The sequence below is a fragment of the Tachypleus tridentatus genome, chromosome 12 (genome assembly GCF_004210375.1).
Source record: "Tachypleus tridentatus isolate NWPU-2018 chromosome 12, ASM421037v1, whole genome shotgun sequence".
In the NCBI taxonomy this organism is placed as follows: domain Eukaryota; kingdom Metazoa; phylum Arthropoda; class Merostomata; order Xiphosura; family Limulidae; genus Tachypleus; species Tachypleus tridentatus.
In genome coordinates, this window is record NC_134836.1 from 6,245,466 (window position 1) to 6,261,618 (window position 16,153).

At 33.0% G+C, this 16,153-nt stretch overlaps 1 protein-coding gene across 1 annotated transcript; it reads right to left on the reverse strand.

Annotated features, from left to right (window-relative positions):
* Positions 1 to 5,885: 5,885 nt before the first annotated feature.
* On the reverse strand, positions 5,886 to 15,357 carry LOC143234594 (serine hydrolase-like protein). Its single transcript, XM_076472050.1, has 2 exons — positions 15,225 to 15,357; positions 5,886 to 6,979 (listed from the first exon to the last, which is right to left on the reverse strand). The coding sequence occupies exons 1-2, from the start codon at positions 15,290 to 15,292 to the stop codon at positions 6,013 to 6,015; spliced, it is 1,035 nt and encodes a 344-aa protein (XP_076328165.1). The 5' UTR covers positions 15,293 to 15,357; the 3' UTR covers positions 5,886 to 6,012.
* Positions 15,358 to 16,153: the final 796 nt, after the last annotated feature.

Genomic DNA, 16,153 nt, shown 5'->3' on the forward strand with positions numbered 1-16,153 from the left:
CCAATTCCTCCCAAAGATGTTCGATGGGGTTTAAATCTGGTGATCTGGAGGGCCAGGGAAGAACGTTGATGTTGTGGTGTCTCAAGAAGACAGTGGTGAGTCGGGGTGTGTGAGGACGGGTGTTGGCATGTTGAAAAACGTCGTTGACGTTCACCATGATGGGGCCTAAGAATCTCGTCGACGTATTATTGAGCCGTAAGATTCCCTCGAATGTGCAAAAGGTCTGTTCTGGCATCGTAGTCGATGGCAGCCCACATCATGATGCTGCCACCACCTAATCTGTCAACTTCCTGCACACAGTTTGCTGCAAAACGTTCACCTCGGCGACGGTAAACACAGGTCCTCCCATCCTGCCTACGAAGCATAAAACGTGATTCATCTCTGAACCAAACATGCCTCCATCGTCGATGAGGCCATACCCGATGTGCCCGAGTCCACTGCAGCCGTGCTTGACGATGTTGCTGTGTGAGGATGAGGCCTCTGACTGGACGTCGAGGTCGGATTCCTGCATCTCGTAGACGGTTACGTACGGTCTGATCGGAAATCCTACGTAGCCCTGGTATGGTTGAGGCAGTAAACGTCGCAGTGGTGGTCTTATCCCGAAGGTGACGTAACCGGATGTAGCGATCTTGTGCGGGCGTGGTCACACGAGGTCTGCCAGATCGTGGACGGTCACGAGTTGGTCCATGTTGTTGGTGACGATTCCATAGCCTTGTGATGGTGCTTGGGTGGACATTCACAGCTCTGGCAACATCTGATCGAGATTCGTCTGCTTCCAAGCGACCAATGGCGTTGTTGCGTTGTGCTTCAGTCAGTCTTGGCGTAACTGTATTGCGTGTCGGTGGCTTAACATTGAGCTATGGAAACCGAGAACCCGTCACTTTTATAGGGATTTTGCCCATGTTGCACTTGCAGAACATGCAGATCTCTCAAATTTATTGGACACAAATGCGTTTTGGCGAAAAATCCGATGTTTTCCTCTGTTTTCAAAGTGCACAACTTTTATTGTCATTTTGGTCTGACAATCAGTGCCTTAACACATGTAACATCACATACTCTGAGCTTGTAACGTTATTACATATATTTCTCTTTAAAGTAAAAAAAATATCCCTTTTGCGTTTCTTGTTTCAAATATTTAGAGAAACTTCTCTCTCACACTGTCCTGCACAGTATGAAAGGCCCCTTTGGCCATGATATGTGGAAGACAAAAATATATTTGAAATACTATTTTCACACACAGATTTTGAATCTGAAATGTGCAAATTTAAGAGGAATGTGGAAAAACAAATCTGTAGTTTGCATTATGTTTAAGCCATTTGGTTTCTAGTGTTTCACTGCCCTTAGAAGTTTAAGGTGTAACCTTTAAGTAATCTTTTGGTAAATATACTTCATTATGTACCTATGAGATGCATTTGCTGTCATTCTTATTGGTACTAGCAAAAAAAGTATATATTTTTTTAAAAATCAGAAATTTGAAAGAAGGCAGTTGGTTCATCTTGGCCATTCCATTCTTTACCCTAAAGTTTAAAAAATACTTATCAAGCATTCCATTTAATTTATAACATGCACCACACTTAAAGGCACCATGCCCCAAAGACTAACTACTTTCTTGGAAAAATAACTCAAACATGTGATAAATTGTAAACTCGGTTCTTTTGAAAGATCCATCTCTGAAGTTATGGGGTATAATATGTTTGTATTAAATTAATTTATTGAATTTATGAGTTTTCTAACTATTAGAAAAGTAAAACCATTTTGGCTAAAGATGGTTCCTATTCTTTAAATTGTGTCCTCTAGTCCCACCATTCTCACCAATAAGTACAAAAGAGATGATCCATCAATTACATAAACATCCTTGAACATCTCAATCAGGGCCTGGCATGGACAGGTGGTTTGGGCACTCATCTAGTAATTTGTGGGTTGCAGGTTTGAATCCCCATCATGCCAAACATACTTAGCCTTTCAGCTGTGGTGGGCATTATATGGCATGGTCAATTCTATTATTCATTGGTAAAAGAGTAGCCCAAGAGTTGGCCGTGGGTGGTGATGAATAACTGCCTTCCCTCTGGTCTTATACTGCTAAATTAAGGACAGGTAGCCCTCATGTAGCTTTGTGCAGAATAATAACTTTTATAACAACTCTCTGTTTCATTTCTTTCAGCTACCCTTCTATCTAATGAGTCAATGGGGGGTTAATTGATGCATTTTGGGATAACTTTTGTAACAAGCATTTCATGTGGCATCTTCTCAGTTGCTTTCTAAATATTAAGATGGAATATAGTCATAGTCTTACTCTCACTTGTATAAGCAGTAATGTTTTCAAAGGATGTTAAAGATTTGGAAGGCAAGATTTTACCCTTGTAAAACCATGTTGACTATCAATAAATATTAAACTTGTAAAATGACTTTGCAAGGAATCTTTTATGAGACTTCAGAAAAGAAAAATTTCTCACCACCAATTTGAGACCAAGAGGATTATAATTTCCAGACAGTTTTTGTCACCTACCTTGTAAAGAAAGGTAACACTAACCAAATTCCAATCCTTTGACACCTTCCAACTGTTTAAAGACCTACCAAAACAGTAGCAAGTAGCTCACGTATTCAGCCCTTAACCTCCTTCAAAACACAAGGAAATATTATCAAACCTGTAAGACTTATGAGTTTTTGGACTTTACCTAATTTCGTAAGCCAAAAGTTAATGTGAATATCTTTTCCTATAGAAACTGTTCAGGATAAAGAATATTAATGAAATCATCTTTAGTAAAAAACTGAGGAAAAAAGTAGAAAACTCAATCATTTCATAGCCATCAGGTACAATGTTTCCTTTATCACCTTTCAAAGGTTCTATTTCCATTCTAATATTTTGCTTACTTTGTCTTAAAAAAAATTCTATGCTAATTTTCATATTTTCTGCTGCCCTTTATTTCATATACCCTTTTTGACAAACTCTGTCCACTAAGTCTTCTATCATAGCAATCAATTTAAACTTCTTAAATTCATAATGAGTTTTGTTAATATTGTTCCTTCGTGAACCAACCTGGAATTTTTTACTTGCAGCCACTTATTTTTCTTCTATATGGAACAAGTATATCTCGAATATTTAAAAAAATTGACATAAAATTTGATTGGTATTTCCAATTTTTCCTTTCCTAATTTACAACTGGTAATTTTTGCTTTCATTCAAAATATCCTTTTTGGAACTTGTAAACAAATGTCATTGTTCCTGATCTTGATACACAGCAAAATATGAAACCTAAGTGAACAATGATAATTTGTACCATGATATTTGCCAGTCTCCACCCTTTCAACAATTTATATTAGAAGTTAACAATAAATCTTATATTGTATCTAGTAGGTTTCCTGAGTGGTTTCTAAACATCTGTCTACATCATGGTTTGATTTTAACATTTCCCAACCTTTATTATATCATGCTTCAAAGTATTTTTTGCTTAGTAAACTACACTGTATACACAAGTTAGCACTTAATAAAGAACTTTTAATTAGCATGATTTCAAAGGTATACTTTTTGCTCTTTTCATTCATATATTTTTGATAAAATTCTTTGATGAGGGTATTAATAAAAATTTGTTTATACCAAAGGCTTGCAAATCAGAATAAATTTACAAAGTATGTTGCTTATATAATTCATAGAAAAGTCAAGAAGTGAACAAAAGAGTGATACATGGTTTTTAATTGGCAAAATATAATTGATGAAAAATCTAAGAACTTTCGTTTGTTCGTTAAGCAAGAAAACTGCACCACAAGCTATCTGTAGTGTGCTTACTATGGCTACTGAAATCTAATTTAAATACTGTAAATTCTTAAGTTATTGCTGAACCACTAAAGGGGCAGTAACTTTTCATATTAATTGAAAGGGCAAGTGTTTGAATTTAATTTTTAAATTCATTGTTGATGCTGTATTATTTGAATATACCATGCATATTTATCTTCTTAAGTTGATTTTTCTCTCAGGCAATGTTTGTTCCTTTGCTATTTTAAGATTAGATGTTACCTCCAAAATATTGTTCAGTACAACATCTATAACAAAATCACCAGGATTGTCCTTCAGTGGTTGGCTGTTCAGGTGGTATTACACAAGTTGTAATGAGAATAAAGTCATATGGTTAGCTCTATTCACCCGTGATAGATGCTAGGTTTCTTGCATGCCAAGAATGTTGCACGTTAGCCTCATCTGGAACATTATTTGATCAGTATAGTCTAGTCAGTTTGAACAGTCAAACATGGAATATCTAGTAAAAACAATTATCTTATGTAACTACAACTATTAGTGTTCTAATCAAGTGACTATTTTCTATTACCCTTTATGTCTAGTATTTCAAGTCAGTTTCTAATATATAGCAATATAAAGGTTTTATGAAAAGCTAATTCTACACATTTCTTTCTTGTACAAAAGGAAATGTCAGTTTTGGTATTAAGCAAGTATGTTATAATGTAGTTTCAATAGTGACAAGATTAAAGCTATACACTTGGGATGTAGAAATTTATCAACTATTTGAGTGAAAGAAGATGTGTGAAAAGATAATAATTGAAGTGTGGTTATATATTGATAAATGAGTTAAACCTTCAGCTGAGTTTTTATTATAACAAAAAAGTGCCAAATGTGTTCTGAGAAGAAATTACAGAAATTTTAAGTTCAAGATAACACATTTATCCTATAAAATAACAGTAATCAGGAAAAAGTTCATATCTATCAGTGGCACTGCTATCCAAATATATGTGATCCTGTTTTGTTAGTACTGCTTCAAAATTATTTATACATGTAATGGTGTAAATAACTTTATTTGTAGCTTTCATATTTACATCTGTTGTGTTTTGATCTTTTCTGTCAGATTCATGATTCACAATATAAATATATCACACTTGGTAGTTCTTACAAGAAATAATTACTATATTTCTTACACATTTATCGATCTTTTGCATATAAATAGCAAATAAAGACAAAAAACGTTAATGTGTGAAGACTAAGATTTTGCATTAATACTCTTACACTAATATTTTTAACATAGTTTCTTCCATATTTACTATGTGAAAATAAAAACTCATCTGTACAGTTTCACTCAATGCAAAACTAGCTTTAGAATTTGTCTGGCCTATACAAGATTAGAAAATGCTATCCTTAGTACAACCACTGTACCATTATCATAAGTAACATTATATGAATAGCGGCTGCAATTTCTCGTAAACTTTACTTTAGCAGACACATCTGTATTTTATATCTTATGCTTAGATTTGGAGAATTTGATTTTTCTATATTTAGCTGCAAATATGTGAATTATTTCTTTAAGGTCTAGTTTGTAATTAATTATATTATAGTGTTTAGGTCCAGTAGGATATGGGGAAGAAAGTTAGAGCAAGCAAAAGATAGTCAATTATATTTCAATTTTATATAACACTTTTTTGATTTTGCTGTCCTAGACAGTTGAGTACCTTGCCTAAGTACTAAAGCCAGGCTTGTATTTACTATACTAATACACAAATATGAAAGATGTTACTGTTGATTGATTATTACATAATTAGCTCAGCTGTTACCCAATGAAAGCTGATCATAGATAATTATGGTGAATTAGTTATATATATATATTACATCCTCAAAGAAAAATGTATGGTATCTCCAATGTTTGAAATTAATATTCAAAAGTAAAGGATAAAGAGAAAAAAAAACAACCAACCTGTATATATTTTTATTATTACCTTGACAACCATACACACCATCTATAAATATCAATCACAAGTATAACCAATATATTTCACGAATATTTTACCCTAATAAATACAATTTTTTCTAACTGCAAGTATGGACCTCCCAGTTATTCCCACACACCATTTTTAATGCACAATACTATTAATAAATAAATATTAAACACATTTAACAGTAAAAATTTACCATTATCCCTTAAATAAGAAATTCACAAGTTCGTAATACTTATTTTTCTAAGAACTTTTAGTACATACAAAGTTACACAACTATAACTTTGCATCAGTGTTCAAGTTCTACTTTGAAATAAAATCATTAATTAAAGGAGCAACCCTTTCTGGAGTGTTTAAGTGAACATAATGTAATCCTTCAACCTCTTCATATTGAAAGTGTTTACAATTTCTTCTATACATGTCTAAGAACTCTTCACATTCCACAGGATCTTCATAAAAAAGTTTTTTCTTGGTATTAATAATGAGGAGCTCACATTTCAAGTTTTCTAAAATGGGTTTATGTAATTCTTTTACAAGTGAAAAGGCAGGTATGTTATATAGACATATATCGTGGTTAAAAACGACACCATTTTCATTAGTAGACGTACTTGTTCCTCTTTTCATGAGGATTTTGCCTGATTTTTCTGTAACTTGATTTTTCAACCCTTTAATTAATTTCTGAAGAGCCTGGTCATGAGTGTAAACGCGTGGAGGCTGTAAACGTTTCTTTTCAAGGACAAGTTGTTGATCAATGGTTTGAAGAACATGAGATGTCAGTGCATCATGGGGTATAATCACAGGTTTTATAATGTCAATACTTATCACCTTTTCAACGAGAAAAGGATAAATACTTGCAAAATGTAAGCCTAATCCTCCACCCATGCTATGTCCCAAAATAATAAATTTCTTCCATCTAAAGAAATCAACAACTCTCTTAACATCAATCAAATTATGAGCAAATTCATAAATTCCACCAGGAGGTTTATGAGAAGATAGACCATGTCCCACGAAGTCTATTGCTACTACCCTCAAATTTGGGAGCAATAAAGGGATCAAACTGTCAAATGTTCCTCCATTATCCAACCAACCATGCAGAGCCAGAACAGGAAAGCCTTCTGGGGGTCCCCATTCTTGAGCTGCTATGTGGCCAAATGGAACAGGTATCTGTACCTCTTTTGGACCCTTCCTTTGTTTTTCTGGACCCATTATTGTGGTACAAAGTTTCATACCACTATTCAAATCATTTTGGAATGTTAACTGTATAACAGGTCTGTATTTGGATAGAATAGAAGAAAGAAAAATATAACTTAAATAATACAACTCTTAAAAACTTTACTGGAAACTAAATAAAAAGTACTGTTTAATCCATACAGTTAAAACAAACATGGACACTTGGATCATTAAGGTTGTTCCTGCACACTCACCCTTGGGCAAAAATCACAATAAATAAAATTATAAACCCATTATTTTTCAAATAAATTATTTTAAACGTTTAGTTCCAGCCTCTACCACATCTGATGACAATTTGTTCCTGATGGAAAACATTCTGTTAGGAAAATAAATAGAACCACATTAAGTGGAGTAGTGGGATTCGAAACCACTATTGTCAAAGTACGAGTCAAGCGCTCTAACCACGTAGTAATACATACTGCATATAATTAATGGCATAAAAAGAATTTCAAAACAACAGACTACAATTTTCATGTATAGACTCCCTACTCTTTCTAGTTAAATTATAGTGGTAGTGAAATTCTTTTTAAATGTCCTATTGTTTTTTTTTTGTTTTTTTTTCAATATTGAAATTCACTAAGATTCCCATATCACAAGTATAACAAATATCATTATTTTTTAATTATTCTTTTTCTTCATCAGTTAAATTATCCATCCTGTTGTTTTTATATATTTTTTTATTTCTTCAACCCTTCTTTAAGCATTTTCATGAATTAAATTTAAGCATTTACTTGGCCCTCTATAAACTAGAGAAACTTTTTTCTATAAATATACTGAATATTATAACATAAATTCATAGCTTCATCATTTTGATAAGCATTTGTATAACTCTCAATTATGCCTGTATTACAGGTTTTGATTTTTTAATAATTTAGTTTCAACACACACACATATATATAGGAAAACAATTTTAGTGAATTATTTTTATTATTGAATTTTATAGCCGAATTTTCACAGTTTCCTTTGTCTAACAAACCGTATTTTTGATGTTTCTTAAGTCTAACTTCTGAATAAAAATATAATAGGTATCTATTACATGAGCATATTTTAAATTTATGCTTTATTACATGACTTTTAGTTAACCGAGATAAATGTTTGGAAAACAACAGTGTGCACTGGTTTTATCATATATAAAAAAGATCAACATACTTTGTTTGTGTCTAGTTATACTTGAAGAACAAATAATTTATACCTTATCATAAATGAAGGCATTTACTGATATATTAATCCTATTTTAAAATCATGGAATATTATTTGTTGCAAAACTTTCTTTAAGTACTCTTTTTAAAACTTTTCAAATATCCTGAAAATCCTTTATAACCATCAAGACATTTTATAAGCTTCATAATATTTAATTTTTTCGATATGATTTCTTTCATATCATTTTTAAACTTATAAATAATCACAGAGTATTTTTAACAAAAATAAACAAAATTTTGTAAAAATACCGAAATGTTGCAACTGTATCAAAAGAAAAATCATTTTATACTTTACTTTAAAGTACCGATTTTTGCTCACTTTATTAAGTATGCCATTTTCACCTAGTGCAGATTTTAACTATTTTGTGGTAGTTCCAATTTTGGGCGTTTAATTATAAAGAAAATTCTTATTGGTAAATTATAGGACAGGTTTTGACTGTATTATGGTGGAGTAGATTTTTTTGCGCGAAATTCAAAAACAAAACAAACAAACAATAAATCCTTAGTAAAACTATATCTTATTTGTGATCATATTATATAGTTAACAGACTTTTCCGCTCAATGAGATTGTGTTATGATTCTGGAAAGTCATGCTCTCACAGCAGCTTTACGGATTCACCTTTCCACTCCCATCAAAATCCCGCATGACCATATTACTTTCCTTCCATCGTTTCGTACTTCCAAAAACTTCATACAGACTGATGCTTCATTAACAATAACACTTTTAAGACTTGTTGGGTTTATCTATATTTATACACAAGTAGTCCCCATCTCCATGGGCTTTATTGCATGGACGACAACCATTTTGGAGTGGAATGTAGTTTATTTTTGTGTGAACAGGATACGTTTTAGATTTCTGCTTTTTCGGAAGGAAACAATGGGAACTTCAGGAGATATATATTTGAGACGACTGTCTAGCTGAAGTAGATGAAAACGTTTGTTGTTGTTTTTTTTTCAAAATTCGTGACATATTTCTGAGTTTAAACTGATAGGTAATAACAAAGGAGAATTATATTGAACGTTTAGTATTACTCTGATTCAGGATGTTTTTCCACTAAGTGTTGTTAGCCTTCTCAATTTGCTTGTCGATTTCGGTATCTTTATATCCTCTTTGCAACATGGTTTGTTTTAGATACATAGTATGTTTTCTGTAGTCTGTTTCATTTGAGCATATTTTCTTTATTCTAAGAGGCTTGACTGTAGGTAATGTTTCGTTTAGTGTGAGAGAGGTTACAGCCTTTATAATGAACGTATTATAGTTTGTCCGTAAGTTTCTTTTACAAGTCAGTTTGTAAAGTTCCGTTTTTTAGAAAAACTGTAACATCAAGGAAGTTAATCTGCGTTGGCGAATAATCGCAAGTAAAATTGACTGTTTTATGAAAATAGTTTGCAAGTGTGATAAATTCTTTAAGTGATTCAAAGATCGGCTTCTTAAATGAAAAATACGTAGTCTATATACACAGAAATAAACGGGCTGTTATTAAAATAAAATAAATAATCTTGTTTCATTAATTTTTTTTCTAAAAGTCTGAGATTTAAATGAATTAAGTAAAATTATTGTATATTGCAATTCACTGGTTCACATCGTAAGAGGTTTGGTTCCTGAAATTTGATGGCGTGTGTGTATTTGCATATGTATACATATGTGTATGTACGCAGTCTTCTTTGTTTGATGCTTTGGCTCTCTGACCTGTTCGAACGAACGAACGAAAACCTTATTCTATATAAAATTACACAGCCCGGCATGGCCAGGTGGTTAAGGCATTCGACTCGTAATCTTAGGGTCGCGGGTTCGAATCCCCGTCCCACCAAACATGCTCACCCTTTCAGCCGTGGGGGCGTTATAATGTAACAGTCAATCCCACTATTCGTTGGTAAAAGAGTAGCCCAAGAGTGGGTGGTGATGACTAGCTGCATATTGGACATATATTGATAACAAAACATTAAATATAATACAAAACTCATGACAGTATATAACACAATCAATGCAAATAATCTAACGATCATAAGATTACATAGCACATGAAAATGCATCAGTACAAATATTATCAACCTGTTTGTCATAGATTATTTTTAAATCGTACTCTTGTAATGTTAAAATCCAATTTCACAGATTCTGTTCTTGCCCTTTATTTGGTTCGTAAGCGTTAATGACTGTTATCAGCGTAAATGACAATAGGTTGTTGCGATGCCGATACATACACACTGAAATGTTCTAAAGCCAAGTTTCCTTTTCCACAGTTGAATAGTTCTTTTGGTGACAATAAAACTTTTTTAGAAAAATAACAAACAGTGTGCTCAACACCTCTGTCATCTGATTATAACTGAATGGCACCAGTGCCACAATCTCTGACATCAACAGCTAATGTGAAAGCCTTATCAAAGTCAGGTGCCATCAATACAGGGTGAGTGCACAATAAAGATTTAACTGTTTAAAACCCAGATTGGCATGTTTGAGCCCACTTGAACGTCTGATTTTTCTTTATTAAATTTTTTCAATGGCACAGTGATGTCAGTAAAGTTTTTTCAAAACTTCTTGTAATAACCAGTCATTCTCCAAAGTCTAATCAAACTTTTCTTATTTATAGAAGTTGGGTAATTCACAATATAATCATTTTTGGCTTCAACTGGAAAGACTTGGCCACAACCTACTACATGACCTAAGTAAACAACTTTGGCTTTACAAAAGTCACTTTTTGACAAACTTACAATGAGATTGGTTTTCTTAAACCTCTCAAAAACACCACCTTCTTCCCAAGTGTTACTGTAAATTACAATATTATCAACATAAATTCCAACTTCTTACAGATTAATAGACATTGATTTATCATTCGCTGAAAAGTTGCCTGAGAATTTTTCGTCCCAAATGGCTGAAATTTACTTTTAGGGAATCGAGTGATGAGCACATGATAGTCAACAAATACTAGTTCTTTGATCGAGTTTTAGGTAAAGGTCCAACACAATCAATAATCACACGACTGAAGGGTTCTTCAAAAGCTGGGATAAGCTTCAAAGGAGCAACGGATTTTCTAGTTAGGTTTTCAATCATCTAACAAGTATAACAAGTTTTACAAAACTGTGCAACATATTGAGTAATTTTGGGCCAAAAGAAATGTCTTATAATTTTGTCACATGTCTTGTTGACACTTAAATGACCGCTCAAAGAAGTTTATGGGCAACTTTCAATATTTCAGAATGATATGCTTTGGGAAGAACGATATGGTAAACTATGAGCCAGTCCTCTGAAGCTGGCACATCTCGTAGTATTCAATTTCTCTTAAGCACACCATCGTTGAAAAAGTAACTATTCAGAACTTTCTCTAGATCATCTTTCGAGTGTGCATATTTAAATAGTAAAGAGATCTGTGGATCTTTTTTCTTGCTCAGTGTCTGTTTTTCTTGTAGAAAATGAAACTTCACCAGGTGAGCCACATCCCTCAATTTCATTATTGCCACTCACTGAGAAATTGCCAGTAGGACAATTATGCAGAAGGTCCATGTCGAATAAAAAAAATTGAATGAGACAAGTGTCTATCATTTGTTTTTTTGGCTTAATTTTTCACCTGAGCTTGAATCTCAGCACGTCTTGATTATCCACAACAAAAACATCATCCTTAGATGAAACAGTGATCAACTCGCTAACCATCTTGAGTTCGACAACAACTTTTCCACCAGTCAAACTGTTTTTCAACAATAATGATACACCCTTAATTGATTGTTTGTTTGTTTTGAATTTCGCGCTAAGCTACATGAGGGCTATCTGCGCTAGCCGTACCTAATTTAGCAGTGTAAGACTAGAGGGAAGGCAGATAGTCATCACCACCCACCGCCAACTCTTGGGCTACTCTTTTACCAACGAATAGTGGAATTGACCGTCACATTAAAATTCCCTCACGGTTGAAAGGGTGAGCATGTTTGGTGTGACGGGATTCGAACCCGCGACCCTCAGATTACGAGTCGAACGCCTTAACCCACCTGGCCATGTCGGGTCTCTTAATTAAAAGAATAGGTTTTATTTCAAGCACAACTGGTCCTGAAACTAGGTCGGATGCCCAATAAGAGGTATGAACATTAATAAAGTCACCCTCAAAATCCTGAGCAATAAAAGACTTACCAGTGGCAGAACTCGAATCTAACAGCTATATATCTTCTAACAATAATGATTGAGTTACCCTAATATCATGTACAATATGTATAAATATGGGGTTAGCAGTGTCATTTGTCAAAGACACAGAACCAACAAACACTAAAGTTCTAAATTTCTCCCTAACTATACCAGCTTTTATATCAGTGGCCAAATCAAAAACATAAGGTAATATGATGAAATTGCATCCATATGTTTACACACTTGGTGTTGCTTCCTTTTCTTTTTTTTTATGCAAACACCAACTATCGAACATAATATGACCAGCTTTTTTTACAAAAATGGCAGAGAGGCCTTGATAAAGTTTTATTCCGACTGTCAGAAGATTTCATGCTAGAAGAGTTAGATATTTGACAACATTCCTGAACTTTAAAAAATTGAACACATATTTGTTGAGATGGTAGGAAATTCTTTTTATGAAAAGCAGCTTCTTCCTGCACTGTTTCAACTTTCTTTTCATCCAAGTAAGTTTTGAGGTAATAATGTACACAACGTTTAAATTCCTAAGTTAGACTTGATTGTCGAAACAGTTGCCAAGAATGTGTAGAATTACTCCATAAATCAAAATAAACCTCTTTTTCGTGTCCAAATTCCATGTAACTTTAATTACACTGCACAACAAAGTTTTTGCTTCTTGAACACTGTTGAGTGTTCCTGAAAGATTTTTGGCTGCTGATCACGAAAATCACATCCAAATTTGCCCATCACGTACCGTTTCATCAAAATATTCAGTTTTGCTACAATGAAAAAACGATATCAGGGCAACTAGAGTCCGTCAATGCTTGCTGACTACTGTTGGACACTGTAACGTGATGCACCGGACATTGAATACAAACGAAAATCAGGAGCAAAACACTTTTAATTATGTTGAACTTAATAGCATATTAGAAACATAAACGCAATTAAATATTATTGCCGGTAAACAGTTAACTGTCTATTTCTCAGAGTTCCTACGTGTTGAAGCAAAACCAAAACTATATTTGTGCATACCCACCAGGTACTTGTCACAATCAGCATAAACATTTCAAAAAACAAAACTTTTCAAAAAAATTGTTCTGCAGTGTCATCTTTCTTGCGATAAGCCTCTGATACTAACTCATACGCTTTTAGAATATCTGTTTTAACCTTATCATAATCCGTAAGATCTTATAGAGAGAGAGTAACATAAACTTCTGCTTTACTTGGCAAAACACTTTGTAATAATAATGACTATTTTTCGGTGGGCCATTCCATGGTTTGAGCAACCTTCTCAAAATGTTGGAAACATTTATCAACTTCATTAAATGGTGGTACTTTAACAACGTATCTCGATCAGAGTTAAATCTAATTTCTATTTTTCTCAGCCTACTTTCTTTTTCGGCCTGGAGACACTTATTTTCTTGTTCAATTTCGATACGAGCCTGTTCTTTCCTTTTTTGGCTTCAATACAAGCTTGTTCTTTTTCGGCTTTGATATGAGCTTGTTCAAGATCAATTTGTTTGAATTTTAGCTGGATCTCTAGCTTTTCTTTGTTATTCATCCCCATTTGGCTAGTGGGAATACTAGAGTATTTACATAATGCTTTTGAGATAACAGATAATCATCAACTAGTATATCAATAATACACTTTTCAGTTCATCTATTCTCCTTGATTTCTTAACTTCTAGTTCTAAAGCTTTGGCAGTTTCGAGCGACTCAGTTTTGCTATATCTTTCTCGTTGTTCACGAGAGGGTATATGAAGAATATCTTGATAATGAGATATCGTCAACTCTTGTTGGCACAGATATATATAAATTGAATTGTGATTTGAATTTTAATTTGGAACAAACGTTGTCTTTGATTCAAATCTCAGACACAAGATCCCAAGTTATTATGTTAGGTATAATATAGCCTGAAACTGAGTTAATTTCTAACTTGGATTTAAAAGTTAATTAGATGTTGATACGTATTAAAGTTAAGATATTTGTCAACAAGACTGATACACACAGTTTTATTTTTAAAAAGTACATTTTAATATACAACAAATAATATAATTTATAATAATAATAATTAGAAATAATGATTTATATCCAAAAGTTTTACAAACATACAAACAAATATGGAATCTTCTATCTGATCTGAAACGTCCTTGATATTCTATCGAAGATTCACGATGAGAGAATTAATTTCGAGTTGATATCGGTACAATTCACTTAGGGAGCTAACTAGTTCTTCGCTGATCACACGTGAGTTTCTCATAGCTAAAGTTATATAATGTCTTTGTCAAAATACCAACATCTACTGTTAATCTGTTGAAGTTAAATGGTTTGCAACGTTCGAAATCTATAAACGTTTCTGTTCTATATCTAAAGTTCCTGATTAATAAGCACTAATCATAGTTATAGCTTGTGAAGTATATAGTATACCAACTGTAGCAAACAAATAATATATACTGTCTCCTTGCGCCTCTCGTTGGCTACATTTTATAGATGTGAGGCGAGATTCTAGAAATTTCAGCTTGCATAACAATACTGGTACTTACATACACATATACATTGTTGATTATTACACTCGAGAATATTTTACAACTTTAGTGAATATTCGGAAATTTGCAATGCAGATTTAACAGTATAAGTTACGCACATTTCTAAACATATACTTCATTTACTCTAACATTGACATCAAACAAATTTATAATAGTAATAGAGTAATACATGAAACTTAATACAGTCTAAACTACAGATGATTTCTACGCTACCAAAATTTGAATTTATGATCCATTGTTCTATTGTTTTCACTACTAAACACAAAGCGTTTGATGGATCTGTATTATCAATACCCTTAATAATTTTAAACACTTCAAATTAGTCCTCTCTTAAAATGTTTTTGCTACACTGCAGTAAATGCGGCTGAATATTATATAGATATTTTGTTAGTTTCGCATAAACAAAATATAAACGCAATCAAAGTGGTATGTACTTACTCTATTTTTCTTTCTAAACACTTTTTAAAATAACGACCCTCTCCAATATGTCGTACTATCTTTAACATTATGCTGATCTCTAATCTTGAGCAGTCAACGTTTTACGGAAAGTAAGCGGTAGTCATCAGGTGGCGTTATTATATTTTAGTTCCTAATACGTAATATCCTGTATCTGATATAATAGTACTAATGTTTCTTATTTAAAATTATTACAATAAATAAAAAAATAGGTAAATTCATTTTTTTTACGTATATAGATTAACATGCATTGATTTGCCACTGCAAACATATTATATTTTTAGATAGAGTAACTTACGGTCTATGGGCAGCAGAGGGCGTGCGACGCGGAAAAAAACAGACGTTGAAGAGTTAATCTCATAGATTTTTTGAAAATCATTAAATATTCTTGTGTTATTTAGCCTAAATTAATATAAATTATAATAGCAATGTTAAATAAGAAGGTTAAAGTGTTAACTTATATTTCAGTGGTGTACATTTTATTACAACCTTAAAATAGGTTTAGTACGTGTAATGATACATCAGTGTAGGTATATCCCAACTTAATATAAAATCGTAAAACAAGTTAAATACCCTGTAACTATTATCGTGATTACGTATACATATCAAGGACTAAATACTGTCACTTCTAATAACGTTATATTTCAAAGATCTATATCATTAATAGTAAACTGTTATTGTACTATGAATAAAACATTATACTTGGTTCTTAAAGTTAGTCAGCCCGTCATGGCCGGATGGTTAGAGCGCTTGACTCGTAATCGGAGAGTGGTGGGTTTAAATCCCTGTTACACCAAACATGTTCAACCGTGAGGGAATTTTAATGTTACGGTGAATTACACTGTTCGTTGGTAAAAGAGTAGCTCAAGAGTTGGCGGTGAATGGTAACGACTAACCGCCTTCCCTCTAGT

What these genes read in the sequence shown, in the direction of transcription:
- LOC143234594 (XM_076472050.1), bottom strand. Translation starts at nt 15,292, where the DNA reads ATGTTAAAGATAGTACGACATATTGGAGAGGGTCGTTATTTTAAAAAG. An exon ending in TGTTTAGAAAGAAAAATAGA is followed by an intron (nt 6,980 to 15,224) that starts GTAAGTACATAC and finishes ATCCAAATACAG; the next exon opens with ACCTGTTATACAGTTAACAT.